Source organism: Phacochoerus africanus, chromosome 5, assembly GCF_016906955.1.
Source record: "Phacochoerus africanus isolate WHEZ1 chromosome 5, ROS_Pafr_v1, whole genome shotgun sequence".
Taxonomy (NCBI): Eukaryota; Metazoa; Chordata; class Mammalia; order Artiodactyla; family Suidae; genus Phacochoerus; species Phacochoerus africanus.
In genome coordinates this window covers 51,579,490-51,598,370 of record NC_062548.1, presented here as the reverse complement: position 1 = coordinate 51,598,370, position 18,881 = coordinate 51,579,490, and the positions used below count along the sequence as shown (strand labels likewise).

The following is an 18,881-nucleotide window of genomic DNA, read 5'->3' as shown; positions in this document are numbered from 1 at the left end:
CTGTAATGATGTTATTAACCTCAGTTATATTCAACCTTCCACGTGTTTTGATGATTAGTTTGTATTGGTGCTCTCAGACTAGGATTTATGTGTGGTGCATTCTAGAATCTGTTTTCTCCTCCTATTCAAAAGCAGTAGTAATTTATTTTGGTCATGTGGAAAGCTTCCCTAGTTACATTGTTCTGCTGTGGCTGTGGCTAACAGGAAGGCTAAAAACATGGACTTGAGAGTTGGAAGGCTTTAGATTACACAGCAGTTTCACATATGTTTTTATACTAGGTATATGCTTGTTCCACAAAAGTGTGAAGAATGCAAACTAGTAAGATAAAAATCTCTATTTATTTCAGAGTTCTTATATTGGTATTTTTGCAGACTAAAATTGTCGATTCATGCCCTTTGTTTGTAGTTGCCTGTGTCCCTAGAGTCTGTGAAAGAGATGCTCAACTCAGTCATGGAGGAACTTGCCGGCTGCAGTGAGGCAGGGCTTCTTTATAGAAATACAGATTCAGAAATAAAACACTCTACACCATCTCCTACCAAATACTCTTTATCACCAAATAAAAGTTACAAGGTAAGTGGGAAAGAAATGAATCACTCCCCTGTGGAATATGTTTCTGTTCTAAATGTTAAGTACTGTTTTGTTGTTATTTTTTCAGTATTCTAAAACACCTCCTCAGTGGGCAGAAGATCAAAGTTCTTTGCTGAAAATGATCTGTGAACAAGTAGAGGCCATTAAGGTAAATTCTCTAACCTAAATTCTCTAAACTATGCCTCTCTTACTCCAAGCTTCCTTTTCTTGACCCCTTTCTCACTTACTTGAAAACATTCCTTTGCCATGCGATTGTAGAATCATACTGTATTTTACATGCCTCCATCTTGACACTTAAAGTGATGATTTTGAAATTACTTAAAGTGTCTGCATCCTCCACTATATGTGAATCTCTCAAAGGTAGAGACACTCATCCAAAACCTAGCATTGTTACTGGATAGAGGAAGTACCTGGGTGATGGAATTGAAGCAGTGAAATACATAACTCATTCCTTGGTCTTTGAGCTCATTTCTCACACTGATTGTGATTGTGTGTGTGTGTGATTTGTAGCTCAGACTTCACAAGTGGTATAACGTTCAGGAGGTCTCTATCTTTTTACTATTCCATACGAATGTGTCTTAATAGGTAAAGAAATAGGTATGTGTACACAATCTTACTTTTAACTTTATGAAAATGACTTGTGGCAATCGAAGCTTTGTTTCTTCTTTGGAATTAAAAGTACAAATAAGTTGTTTCATGCTCATTGACGAGAACTAAATTATTTTAAAGTTGCTTTATACGGGTGTGATTATGGCAGTGCTATCAGCAATGCTTGAGACTTTAAAAATACTGTTTGTGGAAGAACAAAGTTAGGAATTTGCACACAGATTTTTTTATGCTATTTCGCAGAATTGTGGCTTGTTGGGATATTAATACTTAGCTATAGGTTTCTGGCACCCAATGTATTCTTAGAAGCACTAGTAGCAGAGCATTAGTCCCTGTGTCTGGAAAGTTGGGTTCATTCATCAGTGGTCTGGGGCCTGGTACTTCCTTATCTGTTTGTCTGGCTTCTCATCTGTAAAGTGAGACTTTTTGAAACCAGTTTCCATCACATTTTGTAGTTTGAATTTTTAAAATTACAATTATAGCTTTAATTGCATGTTTAAAACCATGGGCCGGATACCAATAGTGACCAGTAAAGTTTTCCAGTTGACTCTGTCAGTTTCTTATATTTTTGGTTAATGTAGCATCTGGACCAGACACAGTAGTTGGATGAATGGGGAAATTTATATTTAGTTTGAAAATTTGAGATATTTTTGACCTCAGTAGCTTTTGGGAAATTTCTATTCCTAAAATGCTTCTGGAAGAAGAGAGCAAACATAACTTATTCCTGGAAAGTACCTGCTTTGTAGGTTCTGAAGTTGGGGAGATTGTTATTATCTCATCGTCTAGAAAGTGATGGATCTGATCGCTAACCTGTAGCTATTGTTAGGAGGTAGTAGGCCTGCTGTTTTGTACCTGGGTAAGAAGAATTAGGAATGTAGGTAAAGTGCCTAGAATGTATTATTGTGTGTGCGTAATATGTTCTGAGCATGTCTTAGTTGTTTTCCCTTTCTCAGTATTTGAGCTTTGCCTTGAAAGACTGGCCTTGTTTGGTACAACAGTGGGAAGCTCATACTTACTGGGAGGTGATATGGAGTGTGGGGCAGTCCAGGTAGACTGGACAGTAGAGCAGGTGGAACGAGGACGCTGGAAGGATGTTTGGGGTGATGCTGCTGAGGACCGGCTGCGGCAGAGGAAGAAGGAGGCATTTGTTTTTTTGAGCAGGGAAGTGTTTTGGCTAGAGTGGAACTTTAGAAAGATAACTTAAGGAAATGTAGAATGGAAATGGAGGTGAGGTCATTGATTAGGTTAGAGCTGACTCTGGAGTGAATGAAATAAGTCATGGTACTAAGGAATGAAGGAATGACCACAAAGAACAAGCTTTAACAAATTAAGGATTGTGGTTTTTATTTATTTATTTACTTACTTGTTTTTGTCTTTTTAGGGCCGTACCCGTGGCATATGGAGGTTCCCAGGCTAGGGCTTGAATCGGAGCTGTAGCTGTCAGCCTACACCACAGCTCACAGCAAGCCCAGGTTTGAGCTGTGTCTGCGACCTACACCACAGCTCACGGCTACGTCGGATCCTTAACCCACTGAGCAAGGCAAGGGATTGAACCTGCAACCCATGGTTACTAGTCCTTTTTGTTAACCTTTGAGCCATGATGGAACTCCAAGGATTGTGTTTTAAATCAGCACCTGTTACTCAGATCTTACTGGAATATAGAATCTCTTAAAAGATATCATCAAGTATTAAATTTGCTCTGGCACTGTTTCTGGTGAATATAGTTGCTTAAAATTGTTTTCTTCCAACAGAAAGAAATGCAGGAGTTGAAACTAAATAGCAGTAACTCGGGCTCCCCTTGTCGTTGGCCTACAGAAAATTATGGGCCAGATTCAGGGCCTGATGGCTATCAAGGGTCACAGAATTATCATGGGGCTCCACTAACAGGTGAGTGGGCAGCTGTATAAGCCCAGGTGTTAGTACTTGTTCTTCCTTTAAATTGATAATTTGTGAAATCACCTTGTCTTGATACATTTATGTATGTGTCTCAATGTCTGTCTGTACGTTACTTAATCTGTATTTGTTATTACCAAGATTTTTGTAATTCCAAGCAGAAGTAAAACAAGCTTTATCTGATCCTGTGTATATAAAGGCTTAAAGAATGTTAAATGCACATCTCAGGAACTGAGACTGAGGTGGAATTATGCCTTATAATTGAAAAATGTTAGCTGATAGCATTATTCATTGACCGATGCGTAATTAAGAACTTAAATAAACCTTCTTGAATTATTATTATTATTATTTTTTTAAATATGGAACTCTTCACGAATTTGCGTGTCATCCTTGTGCAGGGGCCATGCTAATCTTCTCTGTATCGTTCCAATTTTAGTATATGTGCTGCCGAAGCGAGCACTTGAATTATTTTGATGATAATACTGAGAGGTATGATACTCATAGGCAGTCTTTCATTTTGAAAGACCATGGTCCTGTTGAAAGAAGGAAGGAGTTTGGACCTAGATCATACTCAGTATTTCCATTGTACTCCTATCACTTACTGACCTCTCTGAGCCAGTTTTTCTCTTTGAAATATGGAAATAATTTTTACATGAATATTATGAGCAGTTGTGTTGGGGGGGCAGTTCTTGGCATTTACCTACAACGTACAGTAAACACTTAGGAGCCAAGGGTTAAGGATAGTTTCTTGTGGGATATCTATGCACAGAGGTGCTTTGGATATGTGATGTTTTTAAATTAAGGTATTCAGAGTGGTAGATATCATCATTACTCCTAGTGTTTTAGATAAGAAAATGGGTTTGGAATGGTTTAAGTAAACTTATCCATTAATGTACAGCTAGTTATTGGTAGAGCCAGGGTTCAAACTTTGATGCTCTAACTTTAAAGCCACTTGCCCCCAGAAAGCCCAAAGTGATGGTAGAAATAGATTTCTCTCACGTGAGACAGATTCCTGGAATATTGGTGGTAGTGCGTATTTTTTTCTAATAGGCTTTAATTAAGAAAGGATCAGAGTGGCCTGGCCTGATTTAGTACTTTCGTGTGGTGGTCTGTAGGGCCATACTTTAGGCAGGCTCACTATCTCCTCATAACAGTGTCCTCTAAGTGCAGCGGAGTAACAGAGAGAAAATCTTTGTAAAGTCAAACTCGCTAAATGTACTAAGTCTTAGGTAAATGTATGAGAATTCAGGAGTTTAAATGTTGCTCACTTAAAACCCTGTGCACTGTGTCAAGCCTTGATTGAAAAAGATACGCAGATGGACTGGCCTTTCCAGAGCTTTCTGAGCGCTCTGTGGAGTCATCAGCTGTCACATGGTGGGTCACTGTCCCTTTTCTTCTATGAACAGGCACAACAAGCCTTCTGGTGTTAAACTTCTTACACATTTAATGTTCACGTTGTCTATTTTGTTCTTGCAATTACCCTGTGAAATGTGTAGAAGCAGCACATCCTCATTTCACAGCTGAGAAAAACGGAGATCTCCGGATGGCTACTTGACAACGGTGCAGGCAACTTTGTGGCCCTGAGAGGAGGGCCAATGCCCATCCCTGTGTTCACAGACTTTTTCCTTTTGGGGGCCCTGCCATGGCTTGCAGATTCAACCTGTGCCATAGCAGAGCCAAAACTGGATCCATAACCCTCTGAGCCACCAGGGAACTCCACAGACTGTTTCTCTTAATGAAAGTACAGATGTGCCAAGGTAGCCTTGTCTTTTTAAAATGAGTGGGTTCTCTGGTGGCCTAGCAGTTAAGGACTTGATGTTGTCACTGCTATGGCTCGGGCACAGCTTCCTATGGGATATCTGTGCACAAAGGTGCTTTGGGTATGTGATGTTTTTAAATTAAGGTAACCAGAGTGGTAGATATCATAAGGAAATATTCAGACTACTGAACAGAAAACTAAAGCCCGGCCATATCACATAAGAGTCCTGCTGACGTTTTGGAGCATTTCCTCTTGGTCCTTTCTCTTTGTATATATAAGGAATTTTTAATGAGATTTTTAAGATATTAATCATGCTGTATGGAGATGAGTAAGCCTGTTTTTTAAATATTATGAGTTCTGAGCATTTTTCTACTGAATGTTTTTGACAATACAGTTATTGAGTACAAGGTATCCCATCAGGTGGAAGCCCTGCAGATTCTCTTCTCTTACTCATTTATTTCCACTTGTTGATATTATAAATAAATGCTGTGGGCACAGTCCTGGGATTTTAGGGTTTTGTAAAAATGCTTCTGTGTTGGGAAATTGCTTTCCTGAAAAGCTGTGTGGGTTTTACATTCTCACGTCCAGTATTTGTAGTGCCGATTCAAAAAAAAAAAATAGTATCAGCTTTTACTTTTTTTAATACTAAGTAAGCATGCTCAGCACTTTTTTTTAATCCTTTGTATTTCCTGAGTTATCTGTTCACTTGGTGCAAGATTTTTTTATCGGGTTTATGAGACATCCAAATTGTCTTTTTCCACTGTAATTTGTAAAGTCACTAAGCTTCACACTTTATGATTCTTGGCCCACATCCATCAGCTTATTCTATATTCTGTGCCCGTTTTCTCTGCAGAATATTTCAAAGTAACCCACTTGAGGCAGTCCCATAAGTTGTCCACATTCAGACTTGGGCTTCTCTTGTTTCTTTGCCTCTCTGTTAACTGTGCAGATGGCAGACAGACTGGTTCACCTTCACCAGTTCTTTTTCTTTTCTTTTTAGGGCCACACCAGCAGCATATGGAAGTTCCCAGGCTAGGGATCTTATCGTAGCTACAACTGCTGGCCTATATATACCACAGCCACAGCAATAGCAACACGGGATCTGAGGCACATCTGTGACCTACACTACAGCTCTCAGCAATACCAGATCCTTAACCCACTGATTGAGACAGGGATCCAACCCACATCCTCATGGATCCTAGTCTGGCTCATTATGGCTGAGTCAGAACGAGAATGTCCTCACCAGTTCTTTGCAGGGCTTGCTACAGTCAGCTGCTCAGCACCCCTTGGGTCACAGTCTCCACTTCTTAAATGTAAAGGTATAAATGAGCTTTATGTTGTTGTGTTTTCTGATAAAACTTTCATGAAGCAGATAAGCAAATGATTATTGGTTGTTTTTACTATCAACAGGAGTGTCTTCTAGTGTTTGGTTTTCTAGTAACATGCACACAGAACAGCTGGAGCAGATAGGATGCCACTGTGTCAGTCATGCTGCCCTTTTTGTGTTACTTGTGAGACCCTTTGCATGAATTTGTCAGGTGATTTCTGACCTAAACCTTCTCCACCTGAGTTTATAATGTGCAGCTTTGTCATTCTGCAGGTTTTCAGGGCTCATTTTGAAAATGGTTCTGAGGTTATCAGATGTGCTTTGGTTCCTTAGATCCCAGATTGCTGGTGCTGTGCAGCTGTGCTTCTTAAAGGACGTGGACCTACCACGCTCTTGGCTTCTTTTGATGCTTGTCGGGGGTGCTTGTTGGCCCCCCCTGTTCCTGTTCTCACTCCTTGTGGGTCATGTTTAGCACTTGTTTCTAGTTTGTCGTTTGATAATCTTCTTTATGGTGTACTTTAATGTATAGCAATTTAAGGAAAAAAACTCTGTGTATTTAAATCTCTCCTGATTTCTTCTGCTTTTGTATTTATAGTTCTTACCTAGATAGTCCTAACTGCAGCATAGACTTTTTTAACAGTGTTTTCTTTCTTTTCTTTTTTTTTCTTTTTTTTTTTTTTAGTTGCAACTACTGGCCCTTCAGTATATTATAGTCAGTCACCAGCATATAATTCCCAGTATCTTCTCAGACCAGCAGCTAATGTTACTCCCACAAAGGTAACAAAGGAATCATTTATACATGTATAAATTTCTCCTTTTTAATTGTCCAGGCTTCCTGCAAAGAAATTCAAGAAGCAGTTCAGCAGTAAAACTGAAATCTCCCACAAGACACAGATATTTTAAATTTCTCTATATATATAGAGGTCATGCTTCTTAGTTACCTAATTTTTATGTTAACAATGAATATAAACATTTAGAATATTTTTAAATGTGGAGTGATGGTGGTGGGCCCTTCATCGTTCAGTCATGACAGAAGCAGGACTGTGATGTACGTAGCGCTAGCAGGCCTGCTGTGCTGTGACTAAGTGTTCGTGGAGAATGGCTTCCAGCAGAGGTGGACATAAACGCAGGTGCCTCTTGGCCCTGGCTCTTCTGCTAAACATGACCTTAGGCAACCTTTCTATGCATTAGTTGCTTCATATGTAAAATGAGGATAATAATGCCTTAATTCATAGGGTTTTTGAGGATATTAAAATGGATAATTTATGTAAAATGTTTAGAACTTTGTGCAGTTGGCATGTTGTTAACAGATGTTAGCCTGCACTGTCGTCATTGTCATTGTTAACGTCATTGACACCTCATTTAGGAGTGAGAAAGGTGTTTATTCTATGGCTCTATTGTAGGAGAATTCTGTGTTTAAGGTGCTGTCATTAGTTAAGGCAATTTTCATTAAAAGCCAAGGACTGTTGCTGTAAGTATCTCTGTAGTTTTGTCTTCTCTTAAGGATGCACTGCTACCCTGATGACGTATTTACCATGTGCACATGCTTGAGGTTTTTGAGGGTTGGCTTGTATCTAGGTAAGCTCTAGCTTTATCGATGATCTACAACAATGTTGCCTTTATTTTTCTTCTAGGGCCCGGTCTATGGCATGAATAGGCTTCCACCTCAGCAGCATATGTACACCTACTCCCAGCAGGTGCACACACCACCCGTGCAGAGCTCGTCTGCTTGTATGTTCTCTCAAGAGGTGTATGCGCCTCCGCTGCGATTTGAGTCTCCTGCAACGGGAATTCTGTCACCCAGGGGTGATGATTACTTTAATTACAATGTTCAGCAGACAAGCACAAATCCACCTTTGCCAGAACCAGGTTATTTCACAAAACCTCCAGTTGCAGCTCATGCTTCAAGATCTTCAGAATCTAAGGTTATAGACTTTGGGAAAACCAGTTTTGTTCAGCCTGGACCAGGTGAAGGAATGAGGCCACCTTTGGCAGCACCTGCACATACTACACAGCCAGCTCCTTTTAAATTTAACTCAAATTTCAAATCAAATGATGGTGACTTCACGTTTTCCTCACCACAGGTTGTGGCACAGCCCCCTTCTACAACTTATAATAATAGTGAGAGCCTTTTAGGTCTCCTGACTTCAGATAAACCTTTACAGGGAGATAGCTTCAGTGGACCAAAAGCTGCTCAAACCATTGGTCCTCGAAATGCATTCAATTTTGGAAGCAAAAATGTGCCTGGAATTTCATTTACTGAAAACATGGGCCCAGTTCAACAAAAGAATTCTGGTTTTCGACGCAGTGATGATATGTTCACCTTCCACAGTCCAGGGAAGTCAATATTTGCAACACCTGCTGCAGAGCTGGCCAACAGGAGTCATGAAGCAGACGGAGGGAGTGCCCACGGGGACGATGACGATGATGGACCTCACTTTGAGCCTGTGGTGCCTCTTCCCGATAAGATAGAAGTAAAAACTGGAGAGGAAGATGAGGAAGAATTCTTCTGCAACCGTGCCAAGTTGTTTCGTTTTGATGTAGGATCCAGAGAATGGAAGGAGCGTGGAACTGGCAATGTGAAGATACTGAGGCACAAAACCTCTGGCAAAATTCGCCTACTGATGAGACGAGAGCAGGTGTTGAAAATCTGTGCAAATCACTACATCAGCCCGCACATGGCCCTGGTACCCAACGCCGCCTCGGACAGGTCCTTCGTGTGGTATGCTGTGGACTATGCAGATGAGTCGCCCAAGCCAGAACAGCTGGCTATCAGGTTCAAAACACCCGAGGAAGCAGCCCTCTTTAAGTGCAAGTTTGAAGAGGCCCAGAGCATGTTAAAAGCTTCAGGAGCAAACACAGCCACAACCACAAATCAGGCTACGAGGTCTGTAAAAGAACCCACAAGTCATGACAGTAAGGATCTTGGCAACTCTGATGCTGGAAACATGAATTTTGAATTTCAGGTCCCAAGGAAAGAAGGGTCTTGGTGGCATTGTAGCAGCTGCTCCTTAAAGAACGCTGCAACTGCTAAGAAATGTGTATCCTGCCAAAACCTAAACCCAAGCAGTAAAGAGCTCCTTAGCCAACCATTAGTTGACACTGTTTCCACTCCTAAACCTGGCTCAGAAAATGCTCCAGATAGATTTACAGTTATGCCTCCAAAGAAAGAAGGGCACTGGGATTGTAGTATTTGTTTATTAAGAAATGAACCCACTGTATCCAGATGCACTGCATGCCAGAATACAAAGCCTGCTAACAAGAGTGGATCTTCATTTGTTCAGCAAGCTTCCTTTAAGTTTGGCCAGGGAGACCTTCCTAAGTCTGCTGGCAGTGATTTCAGGTCTGTTTTTTCAATAAAGGAAGGACAGTGGGACTGTAGTGTGTGCCTAGTGCGAAATGAAGGAAGTTCTATGAAATGTGTGGCTTGTCAGAATCCAAAGAAACAGAGTTCACCTGCTTCTGCTGCCCCCGCACCTCCCTTCTTTAAGTTTGGTACTTCAGAGACAAGCAAAGCTCCAAAGAATGGATTTGACGGGGTTTTTGCCAAAAAGGAAGCACAGTGGGACTGCAGTGTGTGCTTAGTGCGAAATGAAGGAAGTTCTGTGAGATGTGTGGCTTGTCAGAATCCAAAGAAACAGAGTTCACCTGCTGCGCCTGCACCTGCCTCCTTTAAGTTTGGTACTTCAGAGACAAGCAAGGTGCCAAAGAATGGATTTGAGGGGGTTTTCACCAAGAAGGAAGGACAGTGGGATTGCAGTGTTTGCTTCGTGCGAAATGAGGCAAGTGCGGCCAAGTGTGTGGCCTGTCAGAATCCAGGCAGACAGGAACCTCTGGGCCCTGCTGCCCCTGCCTCTTCAGAGACGAGCAAGGCTCCACGGAGTGGGCTTGAAGGGATGTTCACCAAGAAGGAAGGACAGTGGGACTGCAGCGTGTGCTTGGTGCAAAATGAAGGAAGTTCTATGAAATGTGTGGCTTGTCAGAATGCAAAGAGTTCACCTGCCTCTGCTGTCCCTGCACCTGCCTCGTTTAAGTTTGGTACTTCAGAGACAAGCAAGGCTCCAAGGAGTGGATTTGAAGGGATGTTCACCAAGAAGGAAGGACAGTGGGATTGCAGCACCTGCTCTGTACAAAATGAGAGTTCTTCTTCAAAATGTGTGGCTTGTGATGCCTCTAAACCAACCCATAAACCTGTTGTAGAAGAACCTTCAGCTTTCTCACTGGGCTCAACAACTAAGGTAAATGACTCTTCTGGAAGTCAGGTGGGAACAGGATTTAAAAGTAACTTTTCAGAAAAAGCCTTTAAATTTGGCAACACAAAACAAGGATTTAAATTTGGGCATGTGGATCAAGAAAATACACCTTCATTTACATTTCAGGGTTCTTCTAATACAGATTCTAAGTCAACAAAAGGAGGATTTAGTTTTTCTGTCCCTGTGTCTGCTGATGGGTTTAAATTTGGCATTGAAGAGCCAGGAAATCAGGAAAAGAATGAAAAGCCCTTTGGAAACGATGCTGGTTGTCAGGCTCAGGATGCTGGTGGTCAGAAGGATGGGAGTGCTGTGGTTTTTGGTCAAACTGGAAGCACTTTTACCTTTGCAGATCTTGCAAAATCAGCTTCAGGAGAAGGGTTTCAGTTTGGCAAAAAAGACCCTAACTTCAAGGGATTTTCGGGTGCCGGAGAGAAATTATTCTCATCACAAAGTGGTAAAATGACTGATAAAGCTGAGATTTCTACTGATCTTGAGAAAGATGATGATGCCTACAAGACTGAGGACTCTGACGACATCCATTTTGAACCCGTCGTCCAGATGCCTGAAAAAGTGGAGCTTGTCACTGGAGAAGAAGACGAGAAAGTTCTTTACTCACAGCGGGTAAAACTGTTTAGGTTTGATGCTGAAATAAGTCAGTGGAAAGAAAGGGGCTTGGGGAACTTAAAGATTCTCAAAAATGAAGTCAACGGCAAACTAAGGATGCTGATGCGGCGAGAGCAGGTGCTGAAGGTGTGTGCCAACCACTGGATCACCACTACCATGCACCTGAAGCCCCTGTCAGGGTCTGACAGGGCCTGGATGTGGTTGGCCAGTGATTTTTCTGATGGCGACGCCAAACTAGAGCAGCTGGCAGCAAAATTCAAGACACCTGAACTGGCTGAAGAATTCAAGCAGAAATTTGAGGAATGCCAGCGACTTCTGTTAGATATCCCGCTGCAGACCCCCCATAAACTTGTGGACACCGGCAGAGCTGCCAAATTAATACAGAGGGCAGAGGAAATGAAGAGCGGACTGAAAGACTTTAAGACATTTTTGACGAACGAGCAAACAAAAGTCCCCGACCAGGAGAGTAAGAGTTCAGGAGAAGGTGCTGCCGGTGCTTTGGAGGCAAGCAGCACGCCGAATCCCGAGGCCCCTGGGCCTGCCCTGGAGTGGGACAACTATGACCTGAGGGAAGACACGCTGGACACCAGCGTGAGCAGCAGCTCCGTGCATGCCTCCCCCCTGGCCAGCAGCCCTGTAAAGAAGAATCTCTTCCGCTTCGGGGAGTCAACCACCGGATTTAACTTCAGTTTTAAATCTGCTCTGAGTCCCTCTAAGTCTCCGGCCAAGTTGAATCAGAGCGGGGCCTCTGTGGGCACAGATGAGGACTCGGACGTGACTCAGGAGGAGGAGAGAGACGGACAGCACTTCGAGCCCGTCGTCCCGCTGCCTGATCTGGTCGAGGTGTCCAGTGGTGAGGAGAACGAACAGGTGGTTTTTAGCCACAGAGCCAAACTTTATAGGTATGATAAAGATGCCGGCCAGTGGAAAGAGAGAGGCATTGGTGACATAAAGATTTTACAGAATTACGACAATAAGCAAGTTCGCATAGTGATGAGAAGGGACCAGGTATTAAAACTTTGTGCCAACCACAGGATAACTCCAGACATGACTTTGCAAAGTATGAAAGGGACAGAAAGAGTATGGGTGTGGACTGCTTGTGATTTTGCAGATGGAGAAAGAAAAGTAGAGCATTTAGCTGTCCGTTTTAAACTTCAGGACGTTGCAGACTCATTTAAGAAAATATTTGATGAAGCAAAAATAGCCCAAGAAAAAGATTTTTTGATAACACCTCATGTTTCTCGTTCAACCACTCCCAGAGAGTCACCATGTGGCAAAATTGCTGTTGCTGTGCTGGAAGAAACCACAAGAGAGCGGACAGACTTGGTTCAGGGTGATGAGGGAGCAGATGCAGCCTCAGAAGTTGGCAGGGTGTCTGGCACGCCTGAAGCAACAACAAAAGCAGTGGTTTCGCCTCCAAAGTTTGTGTTTGGTTCTGAGTCTGTTAAAAGCATTTTTAGCAGTGAAAAATCAAAACCATTTGCATTTGGCAACAGTTCAGCAACTGGGTCTCTTTTTGGATTTAGTTTTAATGCACCTTTGAAAAATAACAGTAGTGAGGCCAGTCCAGCAGCCCAGAGTGGATCTGGAAGAAGAGTGGAGCCCGGTGGTTGCCAGGAGTCACAGAACCCCAGTCTCAGGCCTTCCTTGGATGGTGGAGTTGGAGCCCCCTCTCCTGCTTCAACGAAGGCCGAGTCCTCGGCCAGTCACACGCTTCACACGCCAGAAAAGGGTAAGCACTTGGTCTTTAGATGAAGCAGGACTTTTCTTCTTTGATGTTTATCTTGATGCAGACTCTCCGTAGGAGGCTTGTGTTGTAGTAAAAGTTGGTCATAAACAGCGCTTTATCAACAGCCAAAAAGTATTTGTCAAGATTTTTTTTTTCTCCCTAAATGAGCTCCCCTGGGGGTGTTCAGATAGCAGCAGAGTGTGTGTGTAGGGACTGAGGAGATGTCAGGAATTGGGGGATACTCTGTCAAGCTCGGGGCCTCGCACCCTCAAATCACGAGGGTTCACTCGAAGCTGCTGCTTCTAAAGGGCTCCTTGGGTTTATTATGCGTATGTTCTTGCCACTCAGGAAGCATAGTACTGTGAGACATTGACCTTTTATGGCAGGCGGTCTGGCCACCACCTTTAAGTGAGCAGAGAATGAACCCCCCCCACCAGTAAACAGATTACATGCATGAGACAGCCATGTGGTGTAAATGGATGAACGCTGGACTCTCGCTTTTATATGTTAAAATTGTATTCACTCTGATTCTTAAAATGTTCAGAAATGAAATACTCTTTATTTTCTAGGATTTAATTTTAGCCTTTTTAAGTCTAATCCAATGGCTTTTTGGACCAGCACTCCTTCCTCACAGCCTGAGAGCAAAGGTACAGAGCTGGCACTTGCAGTGCAAGAGGACATGGTGTTTCAGCAGATGCTAGCCTTCAGCAACGTAACCGGCTGTGAGATGAAGTGCTTAACACCGCAGCGTGCATGTGACAGAATGCCAGTGCCGCCCTCAGTGCTGCTGTTCTGTGTCCTCGATGTCCTGTGTCTCTCACACGTTGCACAGCAGTGTCCTGAGGCACATCCAAGTGGCCTCTCCTTTCTCCTTCTGTACATCACATGACCTGTATGTCTGTTCACTCATCATGTCTGCCAGCGGCCACGCGTGTGATGGCAGTAACCTGTGCACTGCAGGGCTTTCTTTTTGGACATGGTTCAGAAGGAGACTGTTTGAAAGTAGGCCCCATGTTTACCAGCTGCCCTTGTTTCCTGGCATGTTGCATGTGTAGGAACCAGTGCAGGAGTAATTGTTGGTGTGGGATTGGAGTGCTAGGCAGGGGCTCTGTTAACGACTTCAGGAGCAGGTGAGGGCAGTGAAGACACACCATTACCATCCACTAAGTAACACAACTGTGTTACAGGTTGCCAAACAAGTACAGGGATAAAATGACAGTCTTTGATTTCTGGGACCCTCAGTTTTTTGTTTTTGGTTTTTTGTTTGCTTGCTTTCTGGGGTCACCCCTATGGTGTATGGAAGCTCCCAGGCTAGGAGTCAAATTGGACTTGCAGCTGCCAGCCTATACCACAGCCACAGCAGTGCGAGATCTGAGCTGTGTCTGTGATCTGCACCCCAGCTCACAGCAATGCCAGATCCTTAACCCACTGAGTGAGGCCAGGGATCGAACCTGCATCCTCATGGATATTAAGCAGGTTCTTAACAAACTGAGCCACAATGGGAACTCCTAGGACCCTCAGTCTTAAAGTGCACCAAGTACTCCTAGCCACAGCAGCTATCAGCCTTTATTCTTTAGGATGCAGTCATTGAAAAATTATGTAAAAAGTGTGAATTTTTTTCTGTAAAGGTTACACACTTCTGCACAAACTTCATGGGCCCAAGGTGAAGAGTGCCTGGTCTGAAAGCAATTTACAACTTACTGCTGCAGGACAGAGAGCCTTATTCTGTTTCAAGACTGAGAATGTCACAGTTTCAGAGACCTTAGAAATGAAGACCTGAGGCATGAGGAAACTGAGGCCCAGTGATGCTATCTGATAAACAAGAATCTTTGTCTTACAGTGTTCTTTTGCTCTCCCGCTAGGAATTGATGCTAAGATTTTGTGAGGAAGAAGAGTGAGGAGTTCCTGCTGTGGCACAGTGGGTCAAGAATCCAGCTTGCAGCAGCTCAGCAGCTTGGGTTGCTGCAGAGGCATGGGGTTTGATCCCTGGCCTGGCACTTTGGGTTGAGGAACTGGCGTTGCCCCATCTGTGGTGTAGGTTGCAGCTGTGGGTCAGATTCAGTCCCTGGCCCGGGAACTTCCATATGCCACAGGCACAGCCATTAAAAAAAAAGAAGTTATTTGGAGTTCCCGTTGTGGCTCAGTGAGTTGAGAACCTGACATAGTGTCCCTGAGGGATGTGGGTTTGACCCCTGACCTTGCTCAGTGGGTTAAGGATCTGGCGTTGTCACAAGCTTTGGCATAGGTTGCAGATTCGACTTGGATCCAGTGTTGCTGTGACTGTGGCATAGGCCTCAGCTGCAGCTCTGATTCGACCTCTAGCCCAGAAACTTCCATGAACTGGAGGTGTGGCGTAAAAAGAAAAGTAAGGAGTTCCTGTTGTGGCTCAGCAGGTTAAGAACCAGACTAGAATCCATGAAGATGCGGGTTTGATCCCTGGCCTTGCTCAGTGGTTAAGGATCTGGCATTGCCTCAAGCTGTGACATAGGTTACAGGTGGAGCACAGATCTGGTGTTGCTGTGGCTATGGCGTAGGCCAGCAGCTGCAGCTCCAATTCAACCCCTAGCTTTAGAAACTTACATGTGCTGCCAGTGCAGCCCTAAAAAAAAAAAAAAAAGTGAAAAAAGGCAAGTTAAAAATTGCAAGAAAGCTATTTTCTGGGTCAGGTCATCCAGTAGAAATAAGATACAAATTGCTTGTAGTAATTAAAAAATTTCTAGTAGTCACACTAAAAAATGAAAGAAAACAGGTGAAAAAAGAAACAGATAAAATTAATTTTAATAAAGCTTAACCCATTATGTCCAGAATATCATTTCAACTTCTAATCAGTATAAAAAATTTTAAAATGGGATATTTTCCTTTTTTTTTTTTTTCTTTAAACTGAGTCTTCAAAACCCAGTGTGTATTTTTGCACTTGTAGCACATGTCAGTTTGAACTGGCCACACCGTAAGTGCTTCCCTGCCAGGGGTGGCCGGCCTGCCAGATTGGACAGTGCCAGGTGATGCAAACTTCATGGTTTGCGTACTTTCTCATTCCTTTAGCCAGACACCCTTTATAGGCCAGAGCATATTCTATGAAGAGTTCCTTTTCTCTCTATCTTTTTGTCTTTTTGTTGGTGTTTCAGCTAATACAAATTGTCTTAGGTTCTTACCTAGAAGACAACCATTTTAATTTAATTTAATCTATTACCCTGCTTGGAAATATGAAAAATGGGATGTTAACTCTAATCACTTGCCTTCCATGGCAGTTGTTAAGGCTCTCATCAAGGTTGGCTTTGTGTTAGTTTTATATTTACACTAATCTTTTCTTATGACTGAATTTTTTTTTCAGTTGTCGCAAATGCATGGATATTTGGCTAAACCGCTTAGTATGCCACATCTGGTTATGGCAGCACTTTTTATCTATGTCTTGAATTTATAGCTGTTAATTTTTTTCAACGATCAGTAAGTAAAAGCAGGACTTTTTACTTGTTTTTTAAGTAGATTCTATGTGTACTAAGCGTTTTTAATAGAGCATTAAATCAGGCTTCTAATTCTAATTCACATTTTATCATGAGCAGTGTCCACACTGAATTATGTGGAAGTTCCAAGGCCAGGAATGGAACCCATGCCACAGCACTGGAAACTCAGAACCCTAAACTGCTGCGCCACCAAGGAACTCTTGTCAGCATGCTATTTTAACCTGAATATTATGTTCTATGATACTTATTTTTAGAGTGTTGATGCTAATACTTAATATCTTTAACAACTTTTTTTTGGATTTACCTTACAGCGGAAGAGAAGAAAAAGCCTGAAGACCTTCCCTCGGATGATGATGTTCTCATTGTATATGAGTTGACCCCAACTCCTGAGCAAAAAGCTCTTGCAATCAGACTTCAGCTTCCTCCCACTTTCTTCTGCTATAAGAACCGGCCAGGATACGTCAGCGAAGAGGAAGAGGATGGTAAGCTTTTTCTTGCTTTAAAGCATTCTGTTCATGCTCCATCTTAGTGGACAGGGTGATGAAATCCTTTCAAGCCCGCTTCCGAGAGCCCACCCCTGCTCTACTTGCAGGTGAATGCATGTGTGAATAGTCAGCGCATGTAGTGATTGAAAGAGGTTTTCCTGGAGTGCTGCTCTGAACAGGGCAGGCGTTCTGAGGGAGCTGAAGACAACCCTAATTTCCCTGGGGAATGAGAGGAGTGGGATGGTGGTGAGGCAGAGATAGCCTCTGACTGGGGCTAGCTTTGTGGGCTCTGTCAGAGTTTTCAAGCAGAGGAATCTTGTGCTCGGAGTAATTTGAGTAGGACAGTTGGGCCATGGGGTAGAGGACTGGGTTGTGGAAAGTGGAGAAGGAAGAGGAGCTAAAGTAGTGGAGCAGCTAAGACAAGAGCAGAGAGGCGTGTGTATAGAGTTGGCAAAATTGGTTGCTGTTTGGATGTAGGAGCAAGGGAGAGTGGGAAGTTGGAGAGGAACCCTTGATTCCTGGCTAGAAAATCTCCTGAAATACACTAGAAATTCATTTATTTAATAAAATATATTATACTTTAAGATGAAGATTTCGACACAGCTGTCAAGAAACTTAACGGAAAACTATATCTGGATGATTCAGAAAAATGTAGACCATCAGAACAAAGTCTCACAGGTATGTAACATTAAAATTACTAATTATAGTGTTTTTAAATTTTCTTTTGGCTGTACTTGTGGCATGGAGTTCCTAGGCCAGGGATCAAACTCAGGCCACAGCATTGACTTGAGTTGCTGTGGTGACAATGCTGGATCCTTAAACCACTGTGCCACTAGGGAACTCCTATAATTGTTTTTTTCAAATCTTCTGTTTAAAAGGAGGGTCCCGGAGTTCCCGTCGTGGCGCAGTGGTTAACAAATCCGACTAGGAACCATGAGGTTGCGGGTTTGATCCCCGGCCTTGTTCAGTGGGTTAAGGATCCGGCGTTGCCTTGAGTTGTGGTGCAGGTCGCAGATGCGGCTCGGATCCTGTGTTGCTGTGGCTCTGGCGTAGGCTGGCAGCTGTAGCTCCGATGAGACCCCTAGTCTGGGGACCTCCATATGCCGAGGGAGCGGCCCAAGAAATGGCAAAAAGACAAAAATAAATAAATAAATAAAAGGAGTGTCCCAATCTGGGCATCTCTGTAATTACCCCAGTTTTGCCATCGTAATTTAATATATTAAAAAAAATTGGGAATTCCCATTCTGGCTCAGCAGTAACAAACTCAGTGTATCCTTGAGGACATGGGTTCAATTCCTGGCCTCACTCAGTGGGTTAAGGATCCAACGGCAGTGTAGGTTGCAAATGCCGCTCAGGTTCCATGTTGCTATGGCTGTGGCGTAGGCCAGCAGCTGCAGCTCCAGTTCACATCCTAGTCTAGGAACTTCCATATGCTGCTGGTGTGGTCCTAAAAAGCAAAAAATAGAAAAAATATTAAAAAAAATAAAGTGAAGTGCAAAATGTTGTGCTCCTGGTGGCGCTTGTGCCCCATTAGCATCTGAGGTCGTATCATTTTGGTTTGTAGATGACTGAGGGCTGTATTGTAGAGTATTGGATTTAATCTACTTCATATTCATTTTCTTTTGTTTGTGTTTTACGGGATTTTCAGATAATGAGAAAGAATGCGTTATTGTTTGGGAAAAGAAACCAACAGTTGAAGAGAAGGCAAAAGCAGACACCTTGAAGCTTCCACCTACGTTCTTTTGTGGAGTCTGCAGTGACACAGATGAGGACAATGGGAATGGAGAGGACTTTCAGTCGGAGCTTCACAAGGTTCAGGAAGCTCAAGTGAGACTGTCTCCATTATTTTCCTCCTGCTCACTTGCCTTTGTTGACACAGTAGAGTGTTCCTAATTAGCACGTGGTAATAACAGGCAAGTGGGTCAAGCAGCTCCGGCAGCTCCAGTCAGAGGAGGAGGGATTTTGTTTTTCGAGGAGGATCAGAGAGGCCCACCCTGTCACCCCTGTGTGTATGCTGGGTTTGGGGAGTTGGGGTGGTAGTGTGGACGTGCACGTGTCCCTGCAAAGGGCTATTGTCAGGCAGAGAACAATATTAGGTGGTTTATTTTTCCTGCAATTTCATTTACCCTGGAGTGGGCAGAGTGGATGGAAAGTA

General features: G+C 43.1%; 1 protein-coding gene and 1 non-coding gene across 5 annotated transcripts in view; one reads left to right on the top strand and one right to left on the bottom strand.

Moving 5' to 3' along the window:
- RGPD4 (RANBP2 like and GRIP domain containing 4) overlaps nucleotides 1–18,881 on the top strand; it is a 68,715-nt gene that overhangs the window by 32,753 nt on the left and 17,081 nt on the right. For 2 of the 4 annotated variants that reach the window (XM_047781273.1, XM_047781275.1), the window contains exons 16-24: nucleotides 407–571; nucleotides 657–737; nucleotides 2,947–3,082; nucleotides 6,857–6,951; nucleotides 7,809–12,783; nucleotides 13,350–13,427; nucleotides 16,553–16,723; nucleotides 17,312–17,404; nucleotides 18,375–18,553. In XM_047781273.1, coding sequence (XP_047637229.1) covers nucleotides 407–571; nucleotides 657–737; nucleotides 2,947–3,082; nucleotides 6,857–6,951; nucleotides 7,809–12,783; nucleotides 13,350–13,427; nucleotides 16,553–16,723; nucleotides 17,312–17,404; nucleotides 18,375–18,553 — 5,973 coding nt within the window. Of the gene's footprint in view, nucleotides 1–406; nucleotides 572–656; nucleotides 738–2,946; nucleotides 3,083–6,856; nucleotides 6,952–7,808; nucleotides 12,784–13,349; nucleotides 13,428–16,552; nucleotides 16,724–17,311; nucleotides 17,405–18,374; nucleotides 18,554–18,881 lie in introns of those variants that run through there. The other 2 variants (XM_047781274.1, XM_047781276.1) reach the window with 2 other exon arrangements.
- Nucleotides 3,442–3,548, bottom strand: LOC125128575 (U6 spliceosomal RNA). Its single transcript, XR_007135275.1, has one exon. It is a non-coding gene; the product is annotated as a U6 spliceosomal RNA (small nuclear RNA).